The sequence below is a fragment of the Ambystoma mexicanum genome, chromosome 9 (assembly GCF_040938575.1).
Source record: "Ambystoma mexicanum isolate Mex_15411 chromosome 9, UKY_AmexF1_1, whole genome shotgun sequence".
Taxonomy (NCBI): domain Eukaryota; kingdom Metazoa; phylum Chordata; class Amphibia; order Caudata; family Ambystomatidae; genus Ambystoma; species Ambystoma mexicanum.
Window position 1 is genome coordinate 667,521,916 of NC_090931.1, and position 27,488 is coordinate 667,549,403.

A 27,488-nucleotide genomic window follows, 5' to 3' on the forward strand; every position below is an offset into this window, starting at 1 on the left:
TTGCTGTTGGTCCCTTTCCTTCTCTAGACAACTGTCAGATGTATGCACCAGCTATGTTGGAATGTTAAAGATAGGAGGACTAACATCCTGCTGATAACCTACACACAGAATAAGCTTGCAGTAGGTAGCTTGCCAATGTTGAAGACAATCAATTGCCCATGGAGGAATAGGGCAGATCCCCAGGGCTGCTTGTCAAGGGGTTAAGGCAAGATGGCAAATCAGCAAGCCTTTCAACAGCACACACCTAGACCCAGCCCTACAACCTGGTTGAGGACAAATGTTATCACCTTAAGGAATTCTAGATTTTCATCCTGCAATGATTTATGGCAATGAAAAGTGTCAGGCGCCCACCAAGCAGAGTACCATAGAGTACCGTCTGCTGTACTGCTGGGTCCTGCTGCCTCTCGTCTACTGCTACGTGATTTCTTCAACCATCTACTTCAAGGACTTCAATATGGACTTTTGCTTAGTTTTTGGGCCATGCCCCCTGTCACGTGATTCCAAAGAATTTGGCACCCGCACGCAACACGCAGAGTACCATACAGTACCGTCTGCTGTACTGCTGGGTCCTGCTGCCTCTCCTCTACTGCTACGTGATTTCTTCAACCATCAACTTCAAGGACTTCAATTTGGACTTTTACTTAGTTGTTGGGGTAAACTAACCCTATCCTATACTCTGCTAATATATTAAGCTAATTACCACCCTAAATAATATATTTACAACGCTTTTTCTCTTATATTTCGGCACCCACATGCACCAAGCAGAGTACCATAGAGTACTGTCTGATGTCTCGCTGGATGATGGAGTGCCCGTTCTAATTCTCAAATCTCCTAGAAGTAAGCTTTTCTTCAAGCTCGTATATACACACTGACAGCCCACGTTGTCTATTATCTATTTTCACACATGCATGTCTAATGACTGACTGCATTCCATCTATTCTAACGTTCACACAATACCCGGTTTGAAGCTGGTGATCACATTTTCACCAACCCTCTCTTCTCACGCACACTGATTACGTCTATGCACCTTCACCTACCTTTTACCCACTGGATTTTCCCCCCTCCTCAAGCCGCTGATTGAATCTCTGTGCTGCTTCAGCGCCCGACTGGCGCTGCACCTTCCCTACACTTGCTCTGTGCGGTGGTTGCAGGTTGCTTTGTGAGGACGCTTGCTTGCGGCTTCCATGCTCCTGTGTGTTCTGGCTTCAATCTGATGGTTGACCCGCACCTCCTGCCTTGTGTAGATGTCGGCTGTTGCTATTTCGTGGACTCTCATGCTCACGCTGAGTTGTGCTCGACGGCCGAGTTCACCTATTCTATTTTCAGCTGGCTGCTGTGCCCTTGTGTGGTCGCTGAAACTTCATTTCTCAAACTTCGGTCCTTTTCTCCTAGTCACCTTACTAAGTGGGCGATTTAAGCATAAAGCTAGTAACGATTTCGCATTTAAAATGAACAGATTAACCTCTGGCATGACATATCCCCCCACCTCGCCTTTGCGCCACAACTTCCTGTTCATATCGGTCCAGGCTTTCATGTTTCTCCGCTCCTGGGCCCACTCCCGTCGCATACATCTGCTCCCAATTCTCTTTCCCAAATCGCTCCAAAACGTCCATCAATTGGTCTTTATATCATTCCTCCTGCTACAGTTGTTGACGCTTGTAAACCACACCTCCTTTCGGACAAAACCATGTATGACTGCATTCCTGAACAAGCCTCATCTCCTGCCAATGAAAGTTTCTTGACACCGACTTATCAACCTAAAATTCCACCCTCTTCCCCAATTCTTTATTCTCAATAGCCCACTCCACTCAAGCAATTCCTATGACTATGGACCCCCTGAATAATCAAAAAGATGTGACTGGATCATTACCTAAACCCAATGCTTCCAGGCTCTCAAATTCTCCGGAACTATTTCCTACCGATGGGGGGGCGTGGCTTGGAGCCCATGTGAGAGGAAGTGCTCTTGGAAGAGCTCCTGGTGATCCGGCACACATCCTGTAAAATAGTGCAATTGCAATGGCCTGTTCATGCCAGAAACATGGGCCCTTGGTTATGAACTAGGGTAGAGCAGTTGCTGGCAAGCCGGTAACTTAATGATGCTGGAAACGGCAGATTGAAGCAAGCGGAGATCCTGGGATCGCGGACCCGAGGAGGCAAAATGGCGGCCGCAAGGTATGAGAGAGGAAAAGTATGGAGAGTGGCAGAGGCGCCCCTGAAGTGAGCGGCCACGGTGCAGGCCGTGCGGGGGGCCGCGCGCCTTTGAAGAGACCTCGGCTTGGAGTTGCTGGCCCCGTTAGTCTGAATACGGGAGCGCAGGACTTTAAAGAGGCGGTGTGCAGCCGGCGCTAGGACCTGCCCATGCAGGCAGGCGAGGCAGCCAACGCGGTTAAGCCTCTGAAGCGCCCCTCGCACGCGGCGAGGGAGCGCTGATATAAAGTATCAAAAAGCCTACGAACAAGGCTTTTCACGTAACATTGTTGCCGCAAGTCGCGGTGTTGGAGCGGCTGATTAAAGCACAGGGCCGAGTTGAAGCGAAGACCACGAGAGGCCCGAAAGTGAGGAACGAAGCGCGGGGGGGTGGTAGCACACAACAAAGACACCAGGCAACGTGGGCAAAAGGCCTGGAATGGAAACATTACAGTATCCTACGGCACATCATAAGGCGCAATAATGGAAGTACATGTCACTGCTTTGGCCAATTGCAGAAATGGCTCTGGCATCCTGGTACTACCCTAACAATTGAAAAGAGGAGGAAGAAACAGAAAGTAGACCAGCTGGCTGGCACGGACAGCCCGTGATAGGACTAAGGGGATTCCAGACAGGACTATGAGCTGCTGGCACCCCTGTGTCTAAGCGGCGCTGGCGGCATCAGAACTGAGTGTGTGTTACCCCACCCGGGAGCAAGGAGATAAGCGCGCTGACCGGCGGGCGTGCCCTGTAAGAGGCAGAGTCTAGACGGAGGAGCATGCTAAGGAGACCACAGATGCAGTCTGACACCAGAGGCCAGGGATCTGAAATTGCAGCAATTGCCTAGGAAAACCAAGCATATATCCTAGGTCGCCCCCTTGGATGCATAGAAGAATTGGAGAGAGGATTCACGCGGCTACCTGGGAGGGCACACTCGATTTCTGTGACCAAAAGCCGGCCCGGAGACGCTCCCGGGGCGGGCCCCCCCCGAGGTTTGGGTGGCAGCAGGAACCCGTTCTCGCTGGGACTGAAACCTAGAGGTGACAGGGCTGACCCGCGACTTGGGGTCATAGCGCCAAGTCCAACAAACCGCTGAGACTGAAGGGTAAGCAGCCCACACTAGACGAATATACTAAGACGTTGCCTGGCCCGGAAAGGGCCAGGAGCAAAGACAAGGCACCCGTTGGGAGTGTTGCCGTCATGAGCACGAATCAGGAGGTCCTTGCAGCGATCGCTGATCTAAAGGTTGCCTGGAAGACCAAGCTTCAACTGGCAGTGACCGAATTGAAAACAGCGCTGGAGCTCAAGGTTGGGGCGGTGCAAGAGGACGTGAATCTACTCCGGCAAGATGTTAGGCTACTGGCGGAGCGCACTGAAACCCTCGAGAAGGAGATGGGCCCGAACACGGCGGACTGTGCTTCCCACAGATCGAAACTTCATGCCTTGGTACAGCGTGTTGGCAACTTAGAGAACAGGGCGGAGGAGGCGGAGGGGGAGCCCGGAGGAATAATATCCCCATTGTTGGCCTGCAGGAAGGAGAAGAAGGCCACAACCCCACAGAGTTTGTTGAAAATATGTTGTTAAAGGAGATTACCGGAGGAGTGCTGTCTCAGGGGTTCGCGGTGGAAAGGGCGCATAGAGCCTTAATGAGGAAGCCACCACCAGGCAATCCACCTAGGCCGGTGATTGCCAAGATCCTTAACTACAGAGACCGAGAAAGGATCCTGGAACACTTCCATAAAGGTGGGACAATACAGAGAGGGACGGCAAACATAACAGCTTATCCGGATTATACCCTGATGGTGCAGCGGAGCCGAATGAACTTTGGGGCCGTCAAGAGAAGATTGCGAGAAGCGGGACATAAATACATGTTGCTATACCCGGCGAAACTAAAAGTTTTCCACAAACACAGAACTTTGTTTTTTGAAACTCCGGAAGATGCTATGGGATGGCTCGACACGCAGGGCTGCCCCCAGGAGTCAGAGGTTCAGATGGGAGAAGGAAGTGAAGAAGGTAAGTAACGAGCATGGGAGGAACCGGGGGGTGTCAGGACTTAAAATTGTGGGTCTTGATTATAAAAGCTGAAGCAGCTTGTTGACTGGTATTGCCAGGCAGAGGGGAACACATGATTCATGAGCACTATGACTATAGCTTTGTTAGGGAGCCCTGCAGGGCCAATCTTCATTCCCCCATTTAGAGTTTAGTTAGGTCGCCCTTAGTGCGGTGACACCCTGCTGGGGTCTTGGCCTGGGAATCCGGGGTAGACCCAAAAGCGGGAGAGCCTGAGATCCAGGGATGGAGCTGGGCATTTGTTGGGGTAGGGTGGGGAGAGGGGTGGGAAGGAATTGTGTGCAGTAGTTTGTTGTAGTTGGGGAGGCGATATGGGGCGAGCCTACACCCCCGGGAAAACGAGATGAATCATGGGAGACCTTAAGATAATTACTTGGAACGTTAGGGGGCTCAATCGCTATTTGAAACGGAACAAGGTCATGATGTACCTGCACAGACAGAAAGTAGACATAGCTTTGTTACAAGAAACTCATTTAACGCAGGAGAAACTGGAGGTGATACGAAAGAAGTGGAGAGGGACAGTAGTAGGGGCAGCATATTCTGCCTATGCAAGAGGGGTAATCACATTGGTAGCCCCACATGTCCCGTTCCAGCTGCTGAGCTCTGTGGCTGAGGCAGATGGCAGGATGGTGGTTATGAAGGGGATGGTGGAAAATAGAGAGATCTGCATTGTAAACGCTTATGCTCCAAACCAGGACACGGCTGCGTACTTCAAAATCCTGTATGGTAAACTCAGTGGTAGTGTAGGGGGGGCAGTATTGTGAGGGGGAGACTTCAATTGTGTACTAAACCCCAACCTGGATAGATCAGACGGTAAAGTAGATAGACCCACCCCGGCTGCAAAGACACAGCATGCGTTGTTGGCGGATTTTGGATTGATAGATGCATGGAGGTCATGTCACCCGCAGGACAGGCAATATTCACACTATGCAGCCCCACAGAGCCTATATACTAGACTAGACTATGGGCCTCATTACGACCCTGGCGGTAAGCGCCCGTCATTACCGCCATGGCGTAATGAGCGTTTACGCCGTGGGACGATGGCGTAAAGAGCGCCACATCACGACCCATCGCGCACGAGCATTACGCCATGGCGGTAATGCAAATAACGCCATGGCGGAAAAGGCCCCTACCGGCATCGCTAAGCGAGCAAGGTGCCCATCCGCCAGCGTAAGTAGCGGCCACCGTAATTTACGGCCACCGTAATTAGTGGCGGCCGTAAAAGGCCAAACCGGAAATAGCGTCATCGCGCCGGAACGGGAAGCAGCCCGTCGGCCATCTTTAAAAACACAATCCATCGCCATCCTACCAAACAACACCAGACCCAACCCTGACACCTGTCCCAACAAAACACCCACCCACCCAAGTTCCCGAAAATGCCAAAATGCGTGAAAAAGGCCTGTGACCGCCTGCGCCAGGAGCGATTCAGCCGGGAGGAACTCTGCATGCTAGCGGAGACCCTGCAGGACAACGCAGGTGTTGTTTTCTCCCCTGAAATGACCCGGACAGCAATCGGGAAGAAGAAGGCCATCTGGGCCCTGGTGGCTGAGCGCGTCAGCGCGGTGGGGACCGTACCCCGCACCCCACAGCAGTGCCGGAAACGCTGGGATGACCTGCGCATACGGGTCAGAGCCGTCATCTCGGCAAACCGCAACCTTGCCCAGGGAACCGGTGGAGGGTCAGAATCCCCCCTGAAACTCCAACCGTGGGAGGAGATCTGTGCTGGCACCATCGGCATGGAATCCATCGAAGGCGTTGGAGGGATGGAAAGGGGAGCCCCGACATCAGGCGATGAAGGTAGGTGCCTCATACAAGACATGCCATAGTCACAGCAGTCCAATCATGTGTAGCACAAGGTTGCCCTAGAGTGTAAATGCAACACAAATCAATACTGCCCATAGCCACATGCGAGCACCACCCTGCATACACTGCTGGCACCCGCATACCTGCATCCACATACCACACCAAAAGGAGACAACCTGCATGGCACTGCCTGAAATCTGCCTCATCCACTGGCCAAAATAATGTCAACCATTGTCATTCAAAAGTCCGTATACCCATCAATAACGCCCTCCCACCTTTGCTCCACCACAGGCACAGAATCACACCCAGAGGACCAGGAGACCCCTGCGCCGAAGAGGGCGAAGTCCACCAACAACCTCCCTGCACCCTCAACCTCAGCTGCAGTGAGGCAGACCCCACGACAAGCAGGTCCCACTGCAGGCATACCGGAGGTCCCACCGGCAAGCACCCCTGTTGGCAGCAGGCCAGCAGCAGCTGCTCCACCTCCACCGACATTGCCTGCCACAGAAGGCAGGGGGTCAGCGGCCAGCAGCAACATCGGGGAGACAGCTGCAACAGCTGCATGTTCTGACTCGGACATGGAGCAGGAGGACAGAAGCCCCACTGACCAACTACATTCCCCCTGTTTCTCAGACGCCAGCCCCCATGAGGGCGACACACAGGGGCACACTGAGGCAGAGGAGTGGCCTTCCACCCCATGCCCTGTCCACACTCCACAGGAGGGGACCAGCCCCTCCATCACTCCACCTGCACTGGCCATGGGCCAGCACGGCCAGCCGTCCCTCGAGGACATCACTCAACGGCAGCATCAACTGTCCGCAATGCTGGATGAGCATGCCGCGGAATGTGTGGGGGCTAGGTTTAGCATTGAACAGGCCACGGAGACACTAAGGGCGGAAGTGGCACAGAGCACTGCCACCCTGAGGGATGCCATGCAGGCCATGTCCAGGGACATCTGTGCAGAACTTGCGGCCTTGCGTCGTGCGGTCATTGGCCTCACCCACACACGACAGGACGTGCATGCACAGGAGCAGCCAGGGACATCCTCCACTGCCAGTTCTGCGCAGAGCAGCCCCGTGCGCCGTTCCGGACGCAACCTGCGCTCCACAGCCAGGGGTGCCCCGGGTGCCGGGAGAGGGGGCTTGTGACGGCCTGTGGACACTGTCACAGGCATCTGTTGACAGCTACTTGGGGTGTGTTGGGGTGTGCAGGGGGGAGGTGGGAGGTGGGAGGGGGTGTGTTGGGGTGTGCAGGGGGGAGGTGGGAGGTGGGAGTGGGTGTGTTGGGGTGTGCAGGGGGGAGGTGGGAGGTGGGAGGGGGTGTGTTGGGGTGTGCAGGGGGGAGGTGGGAGGGGGTGTGACACGACAGTTCATAGTTCCAATACACTTTTTTCTTTCAAAAAAAGGAAATGTGTGGACATTTTCATTGCGTATGTGTGCTTTATTGGTGTACAGTCCACAGTGTGCATGCCCCAGAGACACACAGTGCCCCAAGTGCAGTCTCCATGCGATGAACACCAGCCGTGTGTGCTAGAAGCAGTGGTTGATGATACTTTGGCGCATGGCACGCCCCTCCTGTGCATCGCCTCCTCCATGTGGTGGCGCCCCATCTGCACCCTCCTCATCCTCATCCTCATCGTCAGGTGGTTGCAGTTCTGCGTCAGGGGGCAGGGGCACATTCCGTCTGACGCACATATTGTGCAGCATGACACATGCCATGACGATCTTTGCCACCTTCTCATGGCCATACAGGAGTGCCCCACCAGACCTGCTGAGGCTTCGGAACCGTGCCTTCAGGAGGCCGAATGTCTGCTCTATGACCACACGAGTACGTGTATGTGCACGGTTGAAGTCCTCCTCGTGCTGGTTCTGCGGGTTCCGGACTGGCGTGAGGAGCCACCTCTTCAGGGGGTAGGCTGCATCACCTGTATGTAGGCGAGAATGTATGTGTCAGTCATGTTGTCTGATCAGGAACATGATGTTCCACCATGGCTGGCATGGAACTGTTACCTTGGCTCACTTCTACATGCACTAATTGATTCACACTATGCAACCAGTATATGCTCATTGCTGCCATGGCCTGTTTTGCATGCCATCACCCTATGTATGCAGAGGGGTTTTGTGCATTGTGAGTGGCCTTCCTCTGTATCCGTTCTCTGTGTTACTCACAGCCAGGTGGAGTATGCATCATCCCCCCCCCCTTACTGCCAGGTGGAGTATGCATCATCCCCCCCCCCCCTTTCTGCCAGGTGGAGTATGCATCATCCCCCCCCCCTTTCTGCCAGGTGGAGTATGCATCATCCCCCCCCCTTTCTGCCAGGTGGAGTATGCATCATCCCCCCCCCCCTTTCTGCCAGGTGGAGTATGCATCATCCCCCCCCCCCTTTCTGCCAGGTGGAGTATGCACTGGTACGTCATTCCCATGCCCACTTCCATGACATAGCACTCACCGAGTAGCCAGGATCTTGGGCCTGCATGTCGCTCCATGTAGCGTGGTATTGTGGAGTTCCTCAGGACCATGGAATCATGGGTTGATCCGGGGAATCGGGCACAACAATGTGTGATGATCTTGTTGGAGTCACAGACCATTTGCACGTTGATAGAGTGGAACTGTTTCCGGTTGCGGTACGGTACCTCCATGGCACGTGGAACCACCAATTCCACATGGGTGCAGTCGATGGCACCAATGCAACCGGGTATGCTGGCTAGTGCATGGAAACCCACTTTGGTGTTTGCAATCTCCTGGGCAGTCCGTGGTAATGAGATGTGGTCGTCTGTGTGCTTGAGGAGGGCATCGAGCACTTGGATGAGTGTTCGTGAGAATAATGGTTGTGAAATGCCATGCAGGTGCCCCACTGTGTGCTGGTAGGTGCCTGTGGCCAGGAAGTGGAGTACAGCCACTACCTTCAGTAGGGGGGGATGGCGGTTGGACTTTCTATCATGCTGACGATGTCGTCGCGTGTCATGTCTACGATGGCGGTGATGGTGTCCCGGTCCAAACGGTACAGGGTGTGGATCTGCTCAGCAGTGAGGTTGTTTGGATTGGCTCTGATGCGTGGGATTGGGGGCTGCCTGCGTGGTGGCACTGGCTGTGCTGGTGGGGCTTGCTGGGCCTGCCTTGCCCTCCTTCTCCTCCTGCGTCTCCTCTGTGCTGCCTGTTGTTGTTGTTGTTGTTGCTGTTGTAGTAGCACATGCATTGCTATCAGGTCCTGCAGCCCCAACATTGCTAGTCGTATTGGCATCATTGTGGAGTGTGACTGGGTGTGGGTAGGGGTGGGGTGTGCTCTTTTTGTACTCCCCTGAGTCTGTATTGCCTTCACCTGTGCTGTTTCTGTGCACCTGTGGCAGCTGCATTCACTTGAATTGGCCCTTTACGGTTGGTTCGCGATGGCGTTATTTGCACCATGGCGGTTAGGTGCATGTCCGCTTGGGTCGGCATTTGCGTGCCTTTCCGCCATGGTGCTAAGTACGGTGTGGGCGGTCGCGTGCGCGCACCCTTAGCGCAGTTAGCGGCAGCGTTAACTACGATGCCGCTATTGGCATCGTAGTTTACGGTCAGGAGTCATGATCGGACCTGGCGGAAAACGATGGCGGTAAGCATTTACCGCCATCGTTTGTCACTTAGCGCCAGGGTCGTAATGAGGCCCTATGTGTTTGGCACGGAGGAACTAATTATCGAAATACCGCAGACGGAATATAAAGCCAGAGTCCTCTCAGACCACTCGCCATTGATACTCTTGTGGCAATACCGACCCCCGTGGGGAAGGATACCCATATGGCGATTGCGTGCAGAGGAGCTTAAAGATAGTGTATTTAGGGAGGGTATGCGAGAGGAAATAATAAGTTACTTTGAAATAAACACTGGCAGTGTTAAGACGGCGGGCACGCTCTGGGAAGCATTTTAAGTAGTAGTGAGGGGAATTGCCATGGCCAAGTCGAAAGGGCTGCAGAATGGGATCTTGGCTGAATTACAGGACTCCGAAAAGGAGCTAGAAAAGGTACTGGAACGGGGTAGTAACACGAAGGGAGATACAGAAGCGGCATTGGGTCTGCAGCAGAAATGTGCAGGACTTTGGGAGAGTTTATGCAATCTCAACTATAAAAGGTACATAGAGAGACAACATGCTGAAGGAGACAAACCAGGGAGAGTCCTAGAGTGGTTCTACAAGAACGAGACCCCTAGGCCCCCAATCAGAACAATAGTAAAAGACCATGGCGACATAGTGGATACGCAAGAGGGGGTTAATGAGGAATTTGCAGAATACTACAGATGCCTGTATGGGGATGTGACAGAGAGTAACAGAGGGGAGCTAGAGGACATACCGGAAGATATTGGATTACCCCAGATTAGTGCAGAGGAGCGGGAGGAGCTAGATGGCCCGATCACCATAGAGGAACTAGTGGAAGTAGTGAGGCAGTTGCCCACATGCAAAACCCCAGGAGTCGATGGACTCCAGAGTGAATTTTACAAGGCATATAAATCAGAGGTACTCCCCCCCCGCTGCTGGAGATGCTTAATGAAGCATATGAAGCTGGGAAATTACCGGAATCTTTACGCGAAGCGGTTATAATACCACTTCCCAAGCCCAATAAGCCTGGTAGTGACTGCGGATCCTATAGGCCCCTGTCGATGTTGAATCAAGATAGTAAGATCCTAACAGCGGTCCTGGCAAATAGACTAAAGAAGGTTATCAATAAGTTAATACATCCTGACCAGACAGGATATGTCCGAATAGAAATATCTTGAATAATTTGAGGCGACTCCATTGAGTGGTCGAACACACGGACGGGGACACAGGCGAGATGGTGATAGTATCACTGGACGCGATTAAGGCATTCGACTCGGTCAAGTGGCCTTGGTTAAAAGCGACCCTAGCCAATTACGGTATAGGGCCAGGATATCTTCATTGGGTAGAACTATTATATAGTGCGCCACTAGCGAGAGTGAAGACAGGAACGGTGATCTCTGAGAGGTGGCAACTTGGTAGAGGTACCAGACAGGGATGCTCTTGGTCCCCATGCTGTATATCTTAGCGTTGGAACCTTTGGCGATTTATTTGAGGCAGCAATATGATGCAATAGGCATTGTTGTTGGGGAGACATTGCATTTAATTTCAGTATATGCAGATGACATGTTGTATTTGCGGTACTCACAAGAGAACCTTCAATATATACTGGAAGTTATGAAGAGGTTTGCAGAGCTATCAGGTATAGCTGTGAACCCTAGTAAGTCCTGTGTGTTTCCGCTGGGGAGATATAGAGGGCTCTCGGTGGAGAAGCTGCCGGTTTTACAGATACCGTGGGAGGTCACAACCTTCAGATATCTTGGGGTAGACATTTACCCTACGGTAGAAGCTGAACACAAGCATAACACAGAGAGAATGGTTAAGAAACTGGAGAATAGCATGTAGTTCTGGGCGAAACTCCCCTTGGCAATGATGGGGCGAGGAGCGATGCTCAAGATGGTGGCATTGCCCAGATTGTTGCACTGCTTCGCGAACATCCCATACTCCATACCTCGGAAATTCTTTACCAGGCTGGACAGCCTATGTAGGGAATTTCTATGACACGGGATGAGGAACAGGGTAGCCCTGTGGAAACTACAAAATCTGTACGAGAAAGGAGGTATTAAATTACCAAACTGGGAAGTCTATTATATAGCGAGCCAATTATAACATGTAGCCAAATTGCTCTCTGAGGAGCATACCTTAGAACATAGGCTGCAACCAGGGGACTGTGCCCCATATTTCCTGAAGGAGATGATATGGTTGCCCAAACGGGAGCTGGGAGGTTGTCCAAGGATGTTGGGTCTTGGTTGGGGGATGTGGCAAAGGGCATGCCGGTTGATGGACAAGCCATCCCTGTGCACCGCGCAGATCCCACTGGTAACAGTGGTGGGAACAGAAAAGCAACTAAGGTTAATGATTAGGAAGCACTGGGAACCGGTGGGAATAGCAACTATTGGGGATGTATGGCAATGGAAGATACAAGAATTTGAGGAGCTGGTGGAACAAACGGGGTTGAGTGCCGGGCAATATATTACGTATCATGGGATGGTGCAGCGTATTAAAGACACCTGGTCCGAGGTGGAACTGGCAGAGGAACCGGACTCTGGATATGATATATGACATGGCAGAAGGGGGGCACGAAACATCTAGAGTGTATGAAATGATAATGACCCAAGTGGGCAAGGAGGTAGTGCAACTTAGACTGGACTGGGAAGAAGAAGTGGGGGACCCGATGAGTGATGGGATGTGGGAAAGGGCACAAGCATATCATTAAAAAGTATCGAGAAATGCCAGGCTGCAGCAGATACAGTTGTACATAACACACAGGGCATACCTGACGCCACTAAAGATAGCTAAATTTAAAAACGCCGGAAGCCAAGTGTGCCCAAAATGTAATGAGGGAAATACAGGGATGGTGCATATGTTCTGGGCATGCCCACTGATAGTGAGATATTGGGGGGACATAGCACAGAAAATGGAAGATAAGGGGATCTGTATGAAGGTGGATACTGCGTGGGCTTGTTTGTTGGGAGGGTTCCCCAGACTGCATAAGCTCAAACATGTGAGTAAATTAAAAGATCTAGCATACGTCCTGGCAAAGAGAAGGATTGCAATGGGATGGAAAGCATGTCACAGGCCCAAACTGGAAACATGGTGGAGGGACTTGCAGAAGTGGGCGGAGGCAGAAACAGTGGCATGGCAGGAAGCGTGAAAAGGGGATTTAGAGGGAGAAGCGGGAGCCCTGTCGGGTTGGAGGCAACTAATAGCAGAACTATTCGGGCCCTCGTATGATGGATCAAGTGATGGTGACTCAAGGAGCGCGGCGGAAGAGGACTCTCTACCGCAAGAGGTGGAAACTGACAATGTGGGAAAGGAGGCTCTGGAGGGACGGGGAATACAGTGGGTGAGAACACAATAATGTATGTGTATATGTGAGCAAATTATGCATCCACTGTAAGTTTGGTTTGTTTTTTTTGTTGTTTGAATAAAATCAATAAAATCTTTTTTTTTTAAACTACTTCCTACCGATTGTCCAGCTGATATCATCTCCTAACCTGAATCCCCTTCATCTCTACCTTCATCATTTGCGAGAACAATGCCTCGCCCGTCCTTCGGATTTCCTGCAATAAATAACCCTGCTCTTGAATCCTAACTGCTATCAACACAACGATATTTAAATTGACTAAATTATTTGTACTGTTAGACGCCAGAGCATCATCTCAATAATCTCTGGTTTTATGTCTAACCAAAAAACTCGACTGGATTGTCTTCAAATTACCAGAAATAATTAAAACAACTGTCGAAGCTGCCATTACTTCAACCCTCACCTCCCTTGCTGATATACCTTCTATGAATAACATTCTACCAGGCGAGACGGAGACAATACATGAGGATCATGGCTCTACTTCCAAAATCCCAGAGCCAAATTCCTCACCCTATGGTAACTAACAACTCTTCTACAGTTCCTCAATACCCCACTGCTGAGCAAATTAATTGAACGGCTCCACCTTTAAATTACATCTTTTATCGCCCTTCCCAAAACAAGCGAAGAAAGCGAAAAAGGAATAGAAAAAGAATGTCTGATTTTAACTCTGATCAAAATCTACTGGCAAATCAACCTAAAAACAAAAAACAAAAAGTCAACCAATATATAAGAAAAAAGAAAAACAAAAATCAAAAACTAAAAAATGAGTGGCTAACATCTCTGTAGACGTAGACCATCAAGTCCCCTCCCCGGTCAAAAATAATGAAGTGAGCCCTGAAATCCCATGTATTGAGGTTCTCCCTCCAACCATAAGTGTGGAGTCATTTAAAGGTAAGGCTGTTATTGTTAATCCTCCACTCTCTAATGCCGACAATTTGATCAATGGTACTGCAATGGTAAATAACTCTAACACTGATGAACAATTTATGAGTATGTCGGTCTACTCAAACAACAATATATCTATGGCAGAAACCATACACCTTAGTTTGCACCATCAAAAAGCTAAGCAGACGATGCCTACACCCACTTTTTGTGTTAATTTAGACCATGACACCAAGCCATTTATGACTCTTGAGGAAAAACGGAAAGAACTGGTTAAAAGAGTTACATTTTTAAAAGGCTTGCCACCTAAGACCACAAATCTGGTATCTGTATCTCGGATTTCATCTGATAAATCAGAGGACGTTATTTTGATAAATAACCCCATTGTAAATATGCCCAATCTGGCAGTTGCAAATTCTACCGAACAAATCGGTTGTATGAATAATCAAATTGAAACGCTATCGGACGATCTTAAAAGATGAATCCCTAAGATTCACAATGATGTATAGAGTCCATTCTGACTCCTTTCCAAATAGAAACACCTTGTTGACAATATTCCAAGCAATCCCTCAATTAAGACATATTGTAATGCATCAGCCGTGGAAGAGGTGGAGCTGATTGAGACGCACCTAAAATGGAGTAAGAGGTGCCATTCAGCGTTCTATGCTTCAGTTCCAAGATGGCTGCCGTGACGTATATACGTCACACGCACCAAAGCACTGATGCGTTGTATCGTCGTTTTTCTCACAAGAACTTTCAACGCTAGTTTCCTGTTACTTAGCCTACTTTGTACTAACTTTTCCCTTAATTCCTTATAGCCTGGATCCTGAACTTTTTTTTCACTCTCGAGGTGTTCTCATTTCTAGGGCACAGTTATATCGAACGCTGCTTAGAACTCACTGAGGAGAGAAGGGTTCTCTTTCTCTTCCTTGTTTACTTACCTTGCTACCCTTGCTTTCCTGTTCTTTACTCTGTTACTTCCCTCAGCCATTATTCCGTTTTCTAGTTAGCTATCTACTTCAATCTTTTCTTGCTTGCTGTTATCTTGCCGATTCTGTCTGGCGAAGCCGCTCGTCTCATGAGCACTCCGTCTCTTACCCAGTATCCCGCAAGACACCTTACCTTTACGCCTGGCTGTTCTCCACTCTCGGCCAGGCAGCGGATTCCCACGGCTGCATTTCTCCTTAATCCAAAGACTCCTGTGGGATAGTTTCACTGATCCTGTCCATCTCCTCTGAATATCGACCTTCCGGAGCTGGAGTTATTTCACCTTGACCAGTAAACAATATCGAACAACTCTTTAAACTTATACTTACAACCTTCAGAATCTCCGCCATCCATTAGAGGATCATTCTCGGCATTCAGGGTTTTTTCTGCCAACCGGCTTTTTCCCTGACTTAGGACTGGCTCTTTGGGGGTCCTCAGGACCTGGTTCCTTCCGGTCACGACGGCCTCTGAGGAGCCATGCCCCTATTTGCATCACAAGAAGGAAAGAAAGGAGAAGAAGACGAGGAAGCTCTGCAAAAAGAAGGAAGCTGAACAATCAACTGACTCAACAGAAGAAAGAGGTGAGGAGGAGTTAAGGGAAGGGTTCAAGGTGTTGACCAGCTTGTCACATATCAACTCTGCAGACATTGCACAAATAAGTTACCCTATTCCAGCCCATCAGGATATTGTTGATGTGACTATTGCCTCTCACATAATTAAAAATTATGTGTGGCAACAGAGAAAACCTTCTCTTCTAAAAAGGTCTCTAAACAGAAGTTATTGTCCCAAAGCCTCCTCAACTAATACCTATTCAAGACAATCAGGCGCTAAAACAACAATTCAATCAGAACAAAGGAGTGCAACCTGCTTACAATTGTAATAGCTCTGTCGGCCCTCCTCCTCAAGCATTGCAATTGAAATGGAGTTGGATAGCATTTGCAACCCAAAAGGCCGCTAAAAACCATTAGCAATCCTCACCACAACAATATGCCTGTACTATAATCTCATGGAATACGCGTGGTTTCTCGCATCTCATCTTTTCTAAACCCTTATTATTGAATAAATATGATCTTGTTGCCTTGCAGGAAACATGGATGATGACTTCTCCCATCTGGCCTGATCATCAAGTATCCATAGTACCAGCTTCTAAAGCCTCTAAGGGCAGACCTGCTTCTGGCCTCCTCCTAGCAGGAAGACACGACTCATGTCTGACTATAGACCCATGGCCAAGCCCTGATTCAGGAATACAACCGGTGATTATTCGCACTAATAATCCAAATCATCCATTTTTTCCGGCGACTATGATCATAAATATTTATTGGAACCCGGCGTCTCCAACCGCAAATGACTTTATTGATAAGATAGAAAATATTCTAGATCAAACTCTATTATACTCTAGCATTGTCAATACCATTATCTTAGGTGACTTTAATATGAAATTATATCAGGTCTCCACTACTTCCACCAACACTAGAGCTGATAAATGGTTAACTAATGAAAACAAGAGAATTTTCAATGATCAATGGAACATTTTCTAATGACATTCCTCCCAAACTGACATGGTCGAGAGGCGCTTCTGTTTCAATTTTGGATTATGTTTTTATATCCGGCAATGCCAATAGGTTCATTGCGGCATTTCAAGTCATTTCTACATCCAAAAGTGACCACAACCTGTTAGAAACTCATTCCAAAAATAAGACTCTTAGCCATTAAAGCAAAGTCCTTACAAAGAAAATATGGAGCCTTCTCTTGGTTACCCGCAAGGATGTTTTACTTGCAGAAAGTAATGCCAATAATTACTTACTGTAGTTATTCCCAAATCATGAAAAAACCGCCCAACTGGGACTTCCTTGAAAGTACTTATTGGAAAACTATTCTACCGGTCCCGCAATGTACCTCAATTGCCCTTATTAGACATGAATTTGGTCTGATATCCTTAAAGGTGGTCGTAGCGTGGGCAATGATTTCACTTTATAGAAAAATCCTACTCTCAACTCCTGCCACGAGAAATCTCTTTCCTGTCTTAAAAAACCTCATAGAAAAGGAAAATCCAACGCCTCTTTCGAAATGGAAGAATCATTGCCTTGCTATTCTAAACAATGCGAACATCTAATCTGGCTTTCTTATGGAGTTCCCTCACAAAGCTAAACTTAAACTGTATAATTATGATTGGATTTTAACATGTGAAAAATCACAAACCTATGCAGCTTTTAAATCTGGTGCATTTATACCAAAACTACTCAATTATACACCTGATTATCTTAAAATATTTCCTGATAAGCAATATGCGAATACCTTCTTGCGCCTTCGATTAAATCTCTACTAAAATCAAAATTGCTCTTTATTCTAAGGATAAGTAAATTCGTACGAATTGTAGATTCTGTAATATGGAGGATAAGCCTGAAAGCATATATCATATTATTACTGAATGCACTAATCTCTCTGAAACAAGAAAATCTCACTTTTTTAAAACATTTTAAAGATGGACAACTTTTAACTAAAGACCGAATGTGGGTTGAACTGTTCAATGCATCGAAAACTGCGTTGATTATTGATACTGTTAAATGTATTTTATGCTTGAACTTAAATACCTAAAATCTATGTTTTCATCTGATCAGTCAACAATCAAAATCAAATTGCTGCTACTGAATTAATTCTATTTCTGATTGAATGTAATGGGGGTCATTAAGAGTTTGGAGGTAAGTAACTGTCCTTACCGGCATGGAGGAAATACTGTGTCCGTGTAAAAGCCCGCTAATAGAGGGCTATTACGACCTCGCGGGCACGAGCTTTGAGCCATGCCGGTAACGACATTAAAGGTATGCCGCTAAAGTCCTGAAAATGGCCCTTAGCGACATCAAGTAAAGCGCAGATTGCACTACCGGCATGAATCAAGACGGCATTAGCGGTCAACGTAAATAAGCAGACCCGGAAGTAGCGTCATCGCACAGGAACGGGAAAGAGCACGGGGGCCCACTTTAAAAACACAATCCATTGCGATCCTCAACAGGCTTTGAAAAAGGGTGCCTCCCGCCAGCACAAGGAGCGCTTTAATGAAGATGAGTTAACCATGCTTGCAGAGACCCTGGCAGAGAATGCTGATGTGTTTGCCCGTAGCTTCAAGAGGGAGGCTGTCATCAGAAAGAAGGAGATCTCGGCACTAGTGGCAGAAAAAGTCAGCGCGGTTGGCAACACCCCCCGCACAACTAAGGACTGCAGGAAGAAGTGGGATGACTTGCGACTGCAAGTCCGCAACAACCTCTCGGCAAACAGGAGCCAGGCCAAGGCAACTGGCGGAGGAGCAAGCTCTCCCATAAAGCTGTCCCGCTGGGAGGACATATGTGTAAGCCTGATCAACATAGAGGCCATTGAAGGTGTGGGAGGCATGGAGTGTGGGGCCACCTCATCGGCTGAAGGAGGCGAGTGTCCTAAGAAAACACTAATCAGAGTCTGATGATAGTCCACCAATATGTCTGTCTAAAGAGGCAAGCCATGGCCCAATACACTCACATTCCCAGCATAGTTGTCATACGCAGCACAGACACATACAGATGCCTGCAGCAAGGCAATGCCATACCTTACACAAACCACACTAAGATGTTAATGGCATAAGTCACACTGCATGCAGGCCACAACAAATATGCATGTCACATAGCATACGGCTGCCCCAACATGAGTGACCCTGACAGATGCCTGCATTATCCACCCATATAGCAAGCAACATGATCATCCAAACTCCACTGCCCATTAGCCTCTATTGTGTAGATGAGCAATTATACAAATGTATGCATGTTGCTTCTCAAACCATCACTCATGCCGTCCCTCTCTTCGACCCCCACAGGCTCAGATCATGACAGCGAGGCCCGGGACTCACCCCCACAGCCGACCACACCCCGGAACAGGGCCTGGGATGAGGGCAACAGGCCTTCAACCCCCAAAGCCTCCAAACCTCCAAAGCCCAACACAAGCCTCGTCATGCACCGCAGAGGAAACCACCTCGGGATGCCACAGCACTGGTGGCGTCAAGGGCCGTCGACACAGAACCCACTACTCCAGTCACACTGGCACAGGACACACTGGAAGCTGCCCTCTCAGCAGAGAACAGTTCTGTCGGGGAGGCGGCAGCGACAGCAACCCTGGCTGAGGACGAGGCACAGGAACAGGTGTAGGTGCCCGTGGAGGACGACTACTCCGACCTGCCTGACACACCAAGTCCAGCACCATCCCCCCAGCTCACATCAGTAGACTCTGACCATGGCACCACCCCGGAGCAGTCTGTGAGCGGGGGGGTAGTACAACCAAGGGGCCATAAGTCCCATAGGGGACCCAATAGAAATTGTGCATGACACTGAAGCACCCTCCACCTCCACAGGTGTACCGGCGGGGGTGCAGCGGAAGGAGGAGCTAACTGCCCTGGTGCGACAATTCGTAACTGACAATGCCCAAGCAAGGCAGGAGTGGCGCGAAAACACCGCCTCTCTGGGAAAGATCATTGCCGATAGCACAAGTAAACTATGCGAGCAGGTATCAGCCCTCCGCCAGGTCCTCGGCCGCATTGCTGATGCAATGGAGGCTGAGCGTCCGGCCCCCTAAATGGAGCAGGCGCCCCCCCCCCATCGTCCTCGAGCTCCACAGACTAGCCCACTACGCAGGTCGTCGCGCACCCTGCACCGCCCGGACATGCCGCCACCAGGTGCAGGGAGTGGCAGGAAGTAGACTGGCCAGCCTGATGAAGGCAACAGACACTTGTTTGGACATGTGTGGGGGAGTTGTGGGCAGAGGGGAGTGAGGGTGTGTGGGGGAGTTGTAGGGGGAGGTGGAGGGGGTGAGGCTGGTGAAGGGTTAGTGCACTTTCATCTTCATTGGACATTTCAATACACCCTTTGTGAAAAAAAAATAACTTGAGTGGACATTCATCATTGCGAATGTGTCATTTATTCATATACAGTTCATAGTGTACATGTACACCCACACCCAGTGCCCTCTGTCCAACTATCATGTCACCCTCTGCAGCCATGTGTGTCAGAAATATTGTGCAATCACTGACTGACGCACAGCGCATCCCTCCTGTGCATCGGCACCGCGATGATGTGCATCCCCTTCATCATCACCAGATGGTAGCAGTTCAATGTCAGGGGGCAGGGGCACGTTCCGTCGGATCCACATGTTGTGCAGCATGTCACATGCCATGATGATCTTGGCCACCTTCTCATGCCTGTAGAGGAGTGCCCCACCCGACCGACTAAGGCAGCAACACCATGCCTTCAACAGGCCAAAAGTCTGCTCAATGACCACATGGGTACGGGTGTGGGAAGGATTGTAGTCCTCCTCGTGCCTGTTCTGTGGGTTTCGGACAGGGGTGATATGATATGATATGGCATTTGTAACGCGCCTATACACAGGTGTTTCAAGGCGCGACGAGGCAGGGAGGGGAGGAACAAGGGGAGACAGACAGCGATCCTACTAGGCCAGGTGTCATTCAGATCGCGCAAGTGCAGGGGTGGGGGAGGGGGAAAAGTGCAAGGGGAAGGGGAGGGAGGAAGTGCAGTACAAGGTAAGTGGCGTAAAGTAATAAATAAATAGGGCCAGCTGGTGGCAAGTTCAAGGTAAGTGCAGAACAAGTGCTGGGAAAGGGGGGGGCTGTAGGGATACAGAGACAGTCCCGCAGTGCAGAGGGGTTCCAGTGCATCAGTGCAAGTGGAGAGTGGCTGGGCCCAGGACCGAGGCCGTTAAGAGTGGTCCAGTGCAGTTTCAGTGAAGGGTATTAGCTGTTCAGCAGGGGAGAGGGAGAGAGAAAGCAGAAGCAAAGAGGAAGGTTTTGAGGTGCTTCCGGAACCGGAGATGGTTCTCCTCAAGTTTCAGGGAGGCAGGAAGGCCCCTGCCGCGGAGAGGGTGATCTACCCCCAGCTCGTTGCTTCGAGAAGCGGCTGACCCTGAGGGAGTTGGAGGCGGATGAGCGAAGGGCTCGGGAAGGAAGATATTTGGGAAGAGAGAGTTGAAGGTATTTAGGACCCAGGCCCCAGAAGGCCTTGTGGACAATGCAGAGTTTTTTTAACTTTATCCTCGCAGCCACTGGGAGCCAGTGTAGAAATTTCAGTCCTGGAGAGATACGGTCCCTGGGCTTGAGGCCAAGGACAAGTCTCGCAGTTCTGTTCTGGATGAGTTGCAGAGGGCGGAGAGTGGAGGCAGGCAGATTAAGATGGAGGCTGTTACAGTAATCCAGCTTCGAGAGAACCAGGGCTCGGGAGACAGTGAGCTTCTGGGGGAAGGAGAGGAAGGGAAGAATACCTCTGAGGAGGTGCAGCTGGCAGACTTCTTAGCGACGTCAGAAATATGAGGAGAGAAGGAGAGTGTGGAGTCGAAGATGACCCCAAGGTTTTTTGCCTTGCAGGTAGGAGCAGGGAGGGGGCCAAGGGAGGCAGGCCAGAGAGCTGCAGGGAAGGAGGGAGTGGGTGTACCGATGAGTAGAATCTCAGTCTTACTGGCATTAAGGCAGAGGTCATTGGCGGCACACCATTCCTGGATAGCAGACAGACAGTCAGAGATGAGGGAAGGAGAGGGGGAGGCTGAGGGTAGCCTGAAAATGAGCTGGGTATCGTCCGCATAGCACTGGAAATTAGGGCAGAGAGCGGCGATGCGGTGGGCAAGGAGTGCCAGATACTGGTTGAACAGCCAGGGAGAGAGATTAGATCCCTGGGGGACACCACAGGTGGAGAAAAAGATGTCGGAGAGGAAGGACCCCAGTTGGACCTGGGAGGGTCGATTTGAAAGGAAAGAGGTCAGCCACGCCAGAGCCTGACCAGTGATACCCAGGTTTTCACGGAGACGGTTGAGCAGGATGGCATGGCTGACAGTGCCAAAGGCAGAGAAAGGATCGAGCAGAATGAGAACACACGGAGTGTTGGAGTCGAGGTTCAAGAGCAGGTCTTCACGGATGTTCAGGAGAGCAGTTTCCGTGCTTCTGGCAGCTCTGAAGCCAGACTGATGGTCATGAAGACTACCAACAGATTCAGCATGGAGGTTAAGCTGGGAGATGGCCAGTTTCTCCAGGAGCTTGCCCAGGAAGGGAGTGATGGAGATAGGGCGATAGTTAGCCGGGCAGGAGGGGTCGGAAGAGGGTTTCTTGAGAAGAGGGTGCACAAGGGAGTGCTTGAGGGGGGAAGGGAAGACTCCAGAGGCGAAGGAGTGGTTGCAAAAGTCAGCCAGGGCAGGAGCCAGGGAGTCGATGTGGTCCTTGATAGTTTTGGAGGAACAGGGGTGAACCTGTTTAGACGAGACTTTCATAGATCGGACTTGTCTGAGGAGTCACGGCTTCAAGGGATAGCCACTGTCACCTGCATGGGAGGCAAAAAAAGGCATATGTCAGTCGAATCATGATGGACAGCTGTACTAGTCACACATGCCCGCAGATTATCGTTGGTCACATGCACATGTCCCTGGTTGTATGCACGCCATTTTTAGGCCCTCCCTGTGTCCTGTATCATGGACTAATGGTGTGGGTTGCATCTTCAAGATGATACAGTGTGCACTGCCGTCTTGTTGCTCATGCATTGTGTATGCATACAGCTGTGTTTGTGTCTAATTTGTGATGTGTTGTGTTCTGTATGAGTTTCTGACTGGGAGCGTTGGCAGTGGGCTCTGCAATGATGGGCATTCAGCGCTGTTTTTTCCCATGGTGACATGCTGCATTCCTGTGGTTGTGGCGCACTGTGACAGACAGTGGATTCCCTTGGTGGTTTTGTTCAATGCACTCCCATGGATGCTTGTCCTATGTGGTGATTTGCTGGACACAGCAACATAGTGCATATTCACTGCATGTTGCCGGATGGTGTTATGGAGGGTGAGGTCCGCTGATGAGTGGTGCACGTGTTGTGGGATGTGGGGTGGTTTACTGTTTGGCATGTTGTGATAAGTGTCGACCTTACTTTAGTCCTATTGGATTTGGGTGTCATGTTCTGTTTGGGATGCTTTGGGTCACAGTGTTTAGTGATGTGCACATCGTCTTGTCACATCAACATTGACACCATGGTGGTGTGTGGATCCCTCCCCCCATTTCAGTGCCATGTGCCTGTCATGCAACTTACCAAGCAGCCAGGCACATCGTCCAGCATGGCGCTCCATGTAGCGTGGAGTTCCGCAGGACCATAGAGTCATGAGTTGATCCGGGAAATCGGGCACAACAATGTGTGATGATCTTGCTGGCGTCACATACCATCTGCACATTGATGGAGTGGTATTGCTTGCGGTTGCGGTACACCAACTCCATGGCATGCGGAACCACCAACTCCACGTGGGTGCAGTCGAGGGCACCTATACAATTTGGCATGCTTGTCAGTGCATGGAAGCCAACTTTTGTATCAAAAATCTCCTTGGGAGTACGTGGTAGGGATATGTAGTCCCTTGTGTGCTTGAGGAGGGCATCCAGCACTTGGTTCAGGATGCGAGAAAATAAGGGTTGTGATATGCCATGCATGTGCCCAACTGTGTGTTGGTAGGTGCTTGTGGCAAGGAAGTGGAGCACCGACACTACCTTCAGTAGAGGGGGGAGATGGTAGTGCGTATTTCAATGAGGCTGACAATGTCGTCCACTATGGCGGTGATGGTGTTCTGGTCTAGACGGTACAGGGTGTGGATCTGCTCAGGGGTTAGGTTGAATGGACTGGCTCTGATGCAAGGGATTGGGGGCTGCCTGCGTGGTCCCGCTGGCTGCACTGGTGGGGCATGCTGGGCCTGTCTCACCCTCCTTGTCCTCCTGCGTCTCCTCTGTACTGCCTGCTGTTGCTGTTGTTGCTGGTGAAGCAATGCAAGCATGTCCTCCATCCCCAGTATTGCTACTACTATTGGAATCATCTTGGTGTGGGAAGGGGTGTGGTGTGTGGGTGTGCTCCTTTTGTGCTGGCCCAGACTCCACTGCCTCCACCTGTGCTGATTGTGCGCACCTGTGGCAGTTGGGAACACTGCACATAGCATTTTACGGTTGGTTCACGATGCCGGTATTACCGGCATGCTGGTATCCCCTATTAGCGCCTTCATGATGCCGGTATTTGCTTGTCCGCCTGACTTGTAATTTCCTCCCATTAGCGACATGCCGGTATTGCCGGCATGATGGGCCGCGTGCCCGCGCCCTTGCCGCTATTAGAGGCACCATTATTAACCGTTATTTACAGTGCCTCTAATAGCGGGGTCTTAGGTCGGAATAGCCCGGAGCAGTATGCGATGCCGGTAATCTTTATTCTTCTATCGCTCTATTGTATGCTTTGACTATGTAATGTAATGGATTGATGAATTATATGTTGTTATTGAAAAAGTTGATTTATCAACTAAAACAATTTTTATCAATAAAAAAATGAAATAAAAATGTCAGACATATTTTACATTGTGAATGTGTGCTCGAAAGGGCCTAAAAGGAAGACATGGCTAAATATGACAAATAACTAATTGAGCAATTCAAAAGGGTAAAAAAAACATGGGTTGGGAAAAACAGACATCTGTCCACTGATGTTCAGGTTGCAAGATACTTAGCTAAAAGACCATAATCAAATATAATGAAAAACCTCAAAAACAACCATTCAAAAATATAGGAACACCCACATTGTTTGATGTTTTAGCTTTACAAATTGATAAAAGAAATCAGCGGGGGAAAGCAATCAGTACTGAATTCTCCTGCAGGGCTAAATTAGAGGTAGCTTCCTAAGAAACAATACACCACTGTATGACAGCACCGTTTCGTAACACTGGAGCTGGACAACTAATAGAAGCATTTGCAAAGGCAGACAGGCATGGATGGTGTGATTAAGTCAATGCACGGATTCAAGTTAAGGATAAAGTAAAACTCTTAAAACAAAATCCAATATTCCTTAAACAAATTGTTGAGTGTTCAACTAGACAACCAAGTAGTCAATATAGTGCAGGAAAATAAATATCATATGTTATATGTTATATGTTATTGATCTCTCGCCAAACTCTACGCCAACATACATAAAGAGAAAGTATTATCTAAGCCAAGGTTCAGATACAAACTTTGGAATGAACATTCTTGAGCTGTTATGACTCAGTTAGTTAAGCCACATCCCAGACATCTGTGTTCAGCCTGCAGGGCACATGCGCTTATACTCTGTTCCCAGCATGGTGGAGTCACCATTCGTCTTCATAGTCGAACAACTCCTTACCATTAAATTAGGTAATATTTGCACTGAGTTTTACAGTGCTTAGAAGCTGGAGGAATTCAGCATGAATCACAATATAATAAGATGACATTTACATTATCTGTCCTTGTTTGCAAATTGTGGGGCCACAAATGTAATATTTGTACTACTGAAACTGACATGAACAGAATATACCCTGTGACTTAAGGTTCCTCCTTAAATGGGACAGTGCCCACACTAAATTGCACAAATTAAGTTGCTTGTTATAGAAATTAAACTGTGCCAATCTCACATTTGCAAACAAAAAAATAAATCCAAGCATTAATGAAAGAGAAAAGACATTGCTTACCTAACCCTAGCAGAGGCCTGAGAACACGTGATTTAATGTCACTCAGAGCGCAGTAGAACTTCCTTTCCGTAGATGCCAACTCATGCAAGCTGCCAATGTATCCCATCATGTTCTTATCCACCAACGCTAAACAGCGGTGCCCTCCTGTAGTCACATTGCTGATGTACCCAAGCTGTACATGGAAAGTAAAAGTATCCAGTCACTGTACAATTGACATTTCCAGATTGATATTGCACAATTACAAAACTGAGAAAAAATGATATTAAATAAATGCCTAGAACTAAAAGGTTCTGGGTAAGTGAAAAAGTCAGGATAAGTAACCAGATATCCAGGCTCCAAGGTAAAACAACTTTGTCAGTAGATCACAGCTTCATTTGGTTTCTTTAGTGGTAAAACACAGCCAGAAGACGCTCAATAATTATTATGAATGGGTCTGATGTACAATTCATAATGCACATCTGCCCTTTAAGGGGTACTCCAATTAGAAGCAGAAAATGTACATTACAATCAAGCTGCATTACATGTATATCAATTACTTTCATTAACAGCAGTATGGTGTAGATCTGAGAAACTGGGGATAATTGCACTGAACATACAAGCCACCATGTCAGGCTGCGAGTTTTGTTACGAGAAGCAAGTGCAATGAACTCAGAAGAAACTCAGAAGAAACCGGGCTTTACAGCGGTCCAAAATGTTCTGATTTAACCTCTGAAGAGGATTCATGTGCCAACTTGCAGAAAACCAATAAATACCATATTCCTTTTGGAGACGAAAGGATGTTCCACTGGGTGATATTTCAGTCTTAAAGACAGCACTGTCAAGAGAACAGCATGCATTACCTTAATAAGCACATTGATGAACAATGGTTTGTTTGTTTTGTTTGTTTGTTTAATTATTTGTAATGCGCACCAGACCCAAGGGTATCAGGGCGCAGCATTTACAAGAAAATGTAAAGCTTAGTTACAGTGAATCATAAAGTGAGATACATTACTTACAAAGCAGAGTATGCAGATATTTCAGATATTACAAGGCATTGTGTACAAAATTAAGGTTACCGCCATGGGGGTAGCCAGTAGTGAATCAAAGTGAAATACAATTCTTACAAGAGCAGGATATACAGATATTTACAAATATTATAGGCATATTACACAAAATTGAGGTTACTGCCATGGGGATAGCAGGTGGGCAGTACTAGTTGCATTTCAGTTACACAGGTATGGATTATGCATCGTGCGAGTTAATGGTCAGTGGATTTCAACCACAAAATAGTATTAGTTCTGAAATTCTGGTAACGCTGGTCCACTCTCAGTGTAGGAGGCAGGGAGTTCCATAATTTGGCCGCTTTAACAGGGAAACGATTACCTCCAATCATGGATAATTTGAATCTAGGGATGGACAAGCGATCCCTGTTTGCTGATCTGGTTGGTTTTAGGGATGTCTGTTTGTGGAATCTCTCAGAGAGGTAGATAGGAGCGGCATTTTTGAGAGATTTATGGGTAAGCGACACCGTTTTTAGGAGGATTTTTCCATTGGTCCAGAGCCAGCTATTCTGTCGTCTACTCTCAGAAATGTGCTCTCTTCTGGAGATACCTAGTGCCACTCTAAGGGCATTGTTTTGTAGGGTTTGGATTCTTCTAATGATGGATTTGTTTGAACCTATGTAAAGGGCATTACAATAATCCAAACGGGACAGGATGAGGGCTCTGGCCAGGATGGTGCAGCTGTTGTTGGAGAGAAATGGCTTACCGATTCTAATGATCCTACACATGTAGGCCATAGAGGACTCTAGCGTGTTGACCTGCTTGGAAAAGGACAGTAGAGTCGAGGTAAAAACCTAGTGTTTTTACCTCCTGTGCTACCTCAATGAGGGTACCGTCAATTATGAAGGAGGAAGAGTCAGGTCCTAGTTTTTTTCGGTTTGTAGGGGTACCCAAGATGATGAGTTCTGTTTTATCATCATTCAGGCATAGACCGTGCATGGCCATCCATGCCCGGATGATGATGTGCACTCTGTTCACCAAGGCCAAATCCTTGTCATAATCCCCTGAAAGTGGGAGGAGGATCTGAGTATTATCTGCTTAGTTCAGGGGCCTCCAACCGGTCGATCGCGAGCAACTGGGAGCTCGCTGGAGC

The 27,488-nt window shown here is 48.9% G+C and overlaps 1 protein-coding gene across 8 annotated transcripts in view; it reads right to left on the bottom strand.

Moving 5' to 3' along the window:
• Positions 1-27,488, bottom strand: part of ALS2 (alsin Rho guanine nucleotide exchange factor ALS2) — a 1,241,906-nt gene that overhangs the window by 796,025 nt on the left and 418,393 nt on the right. For all 8 annotated transcript variants that reach the window (XM_069615500.1, XM_069615498.1, XM_069615499.1 and 5 more), the window contains one exon: positions 25,356-25,527. In XM_069615500.1, the coding sequence (XP_069471601.1) occupies positions 25,356-25,527 (172 nt within the window). The remainder of the gene's footprint in view (positions 1-25,355; positions 25,528-27,488) is intronic.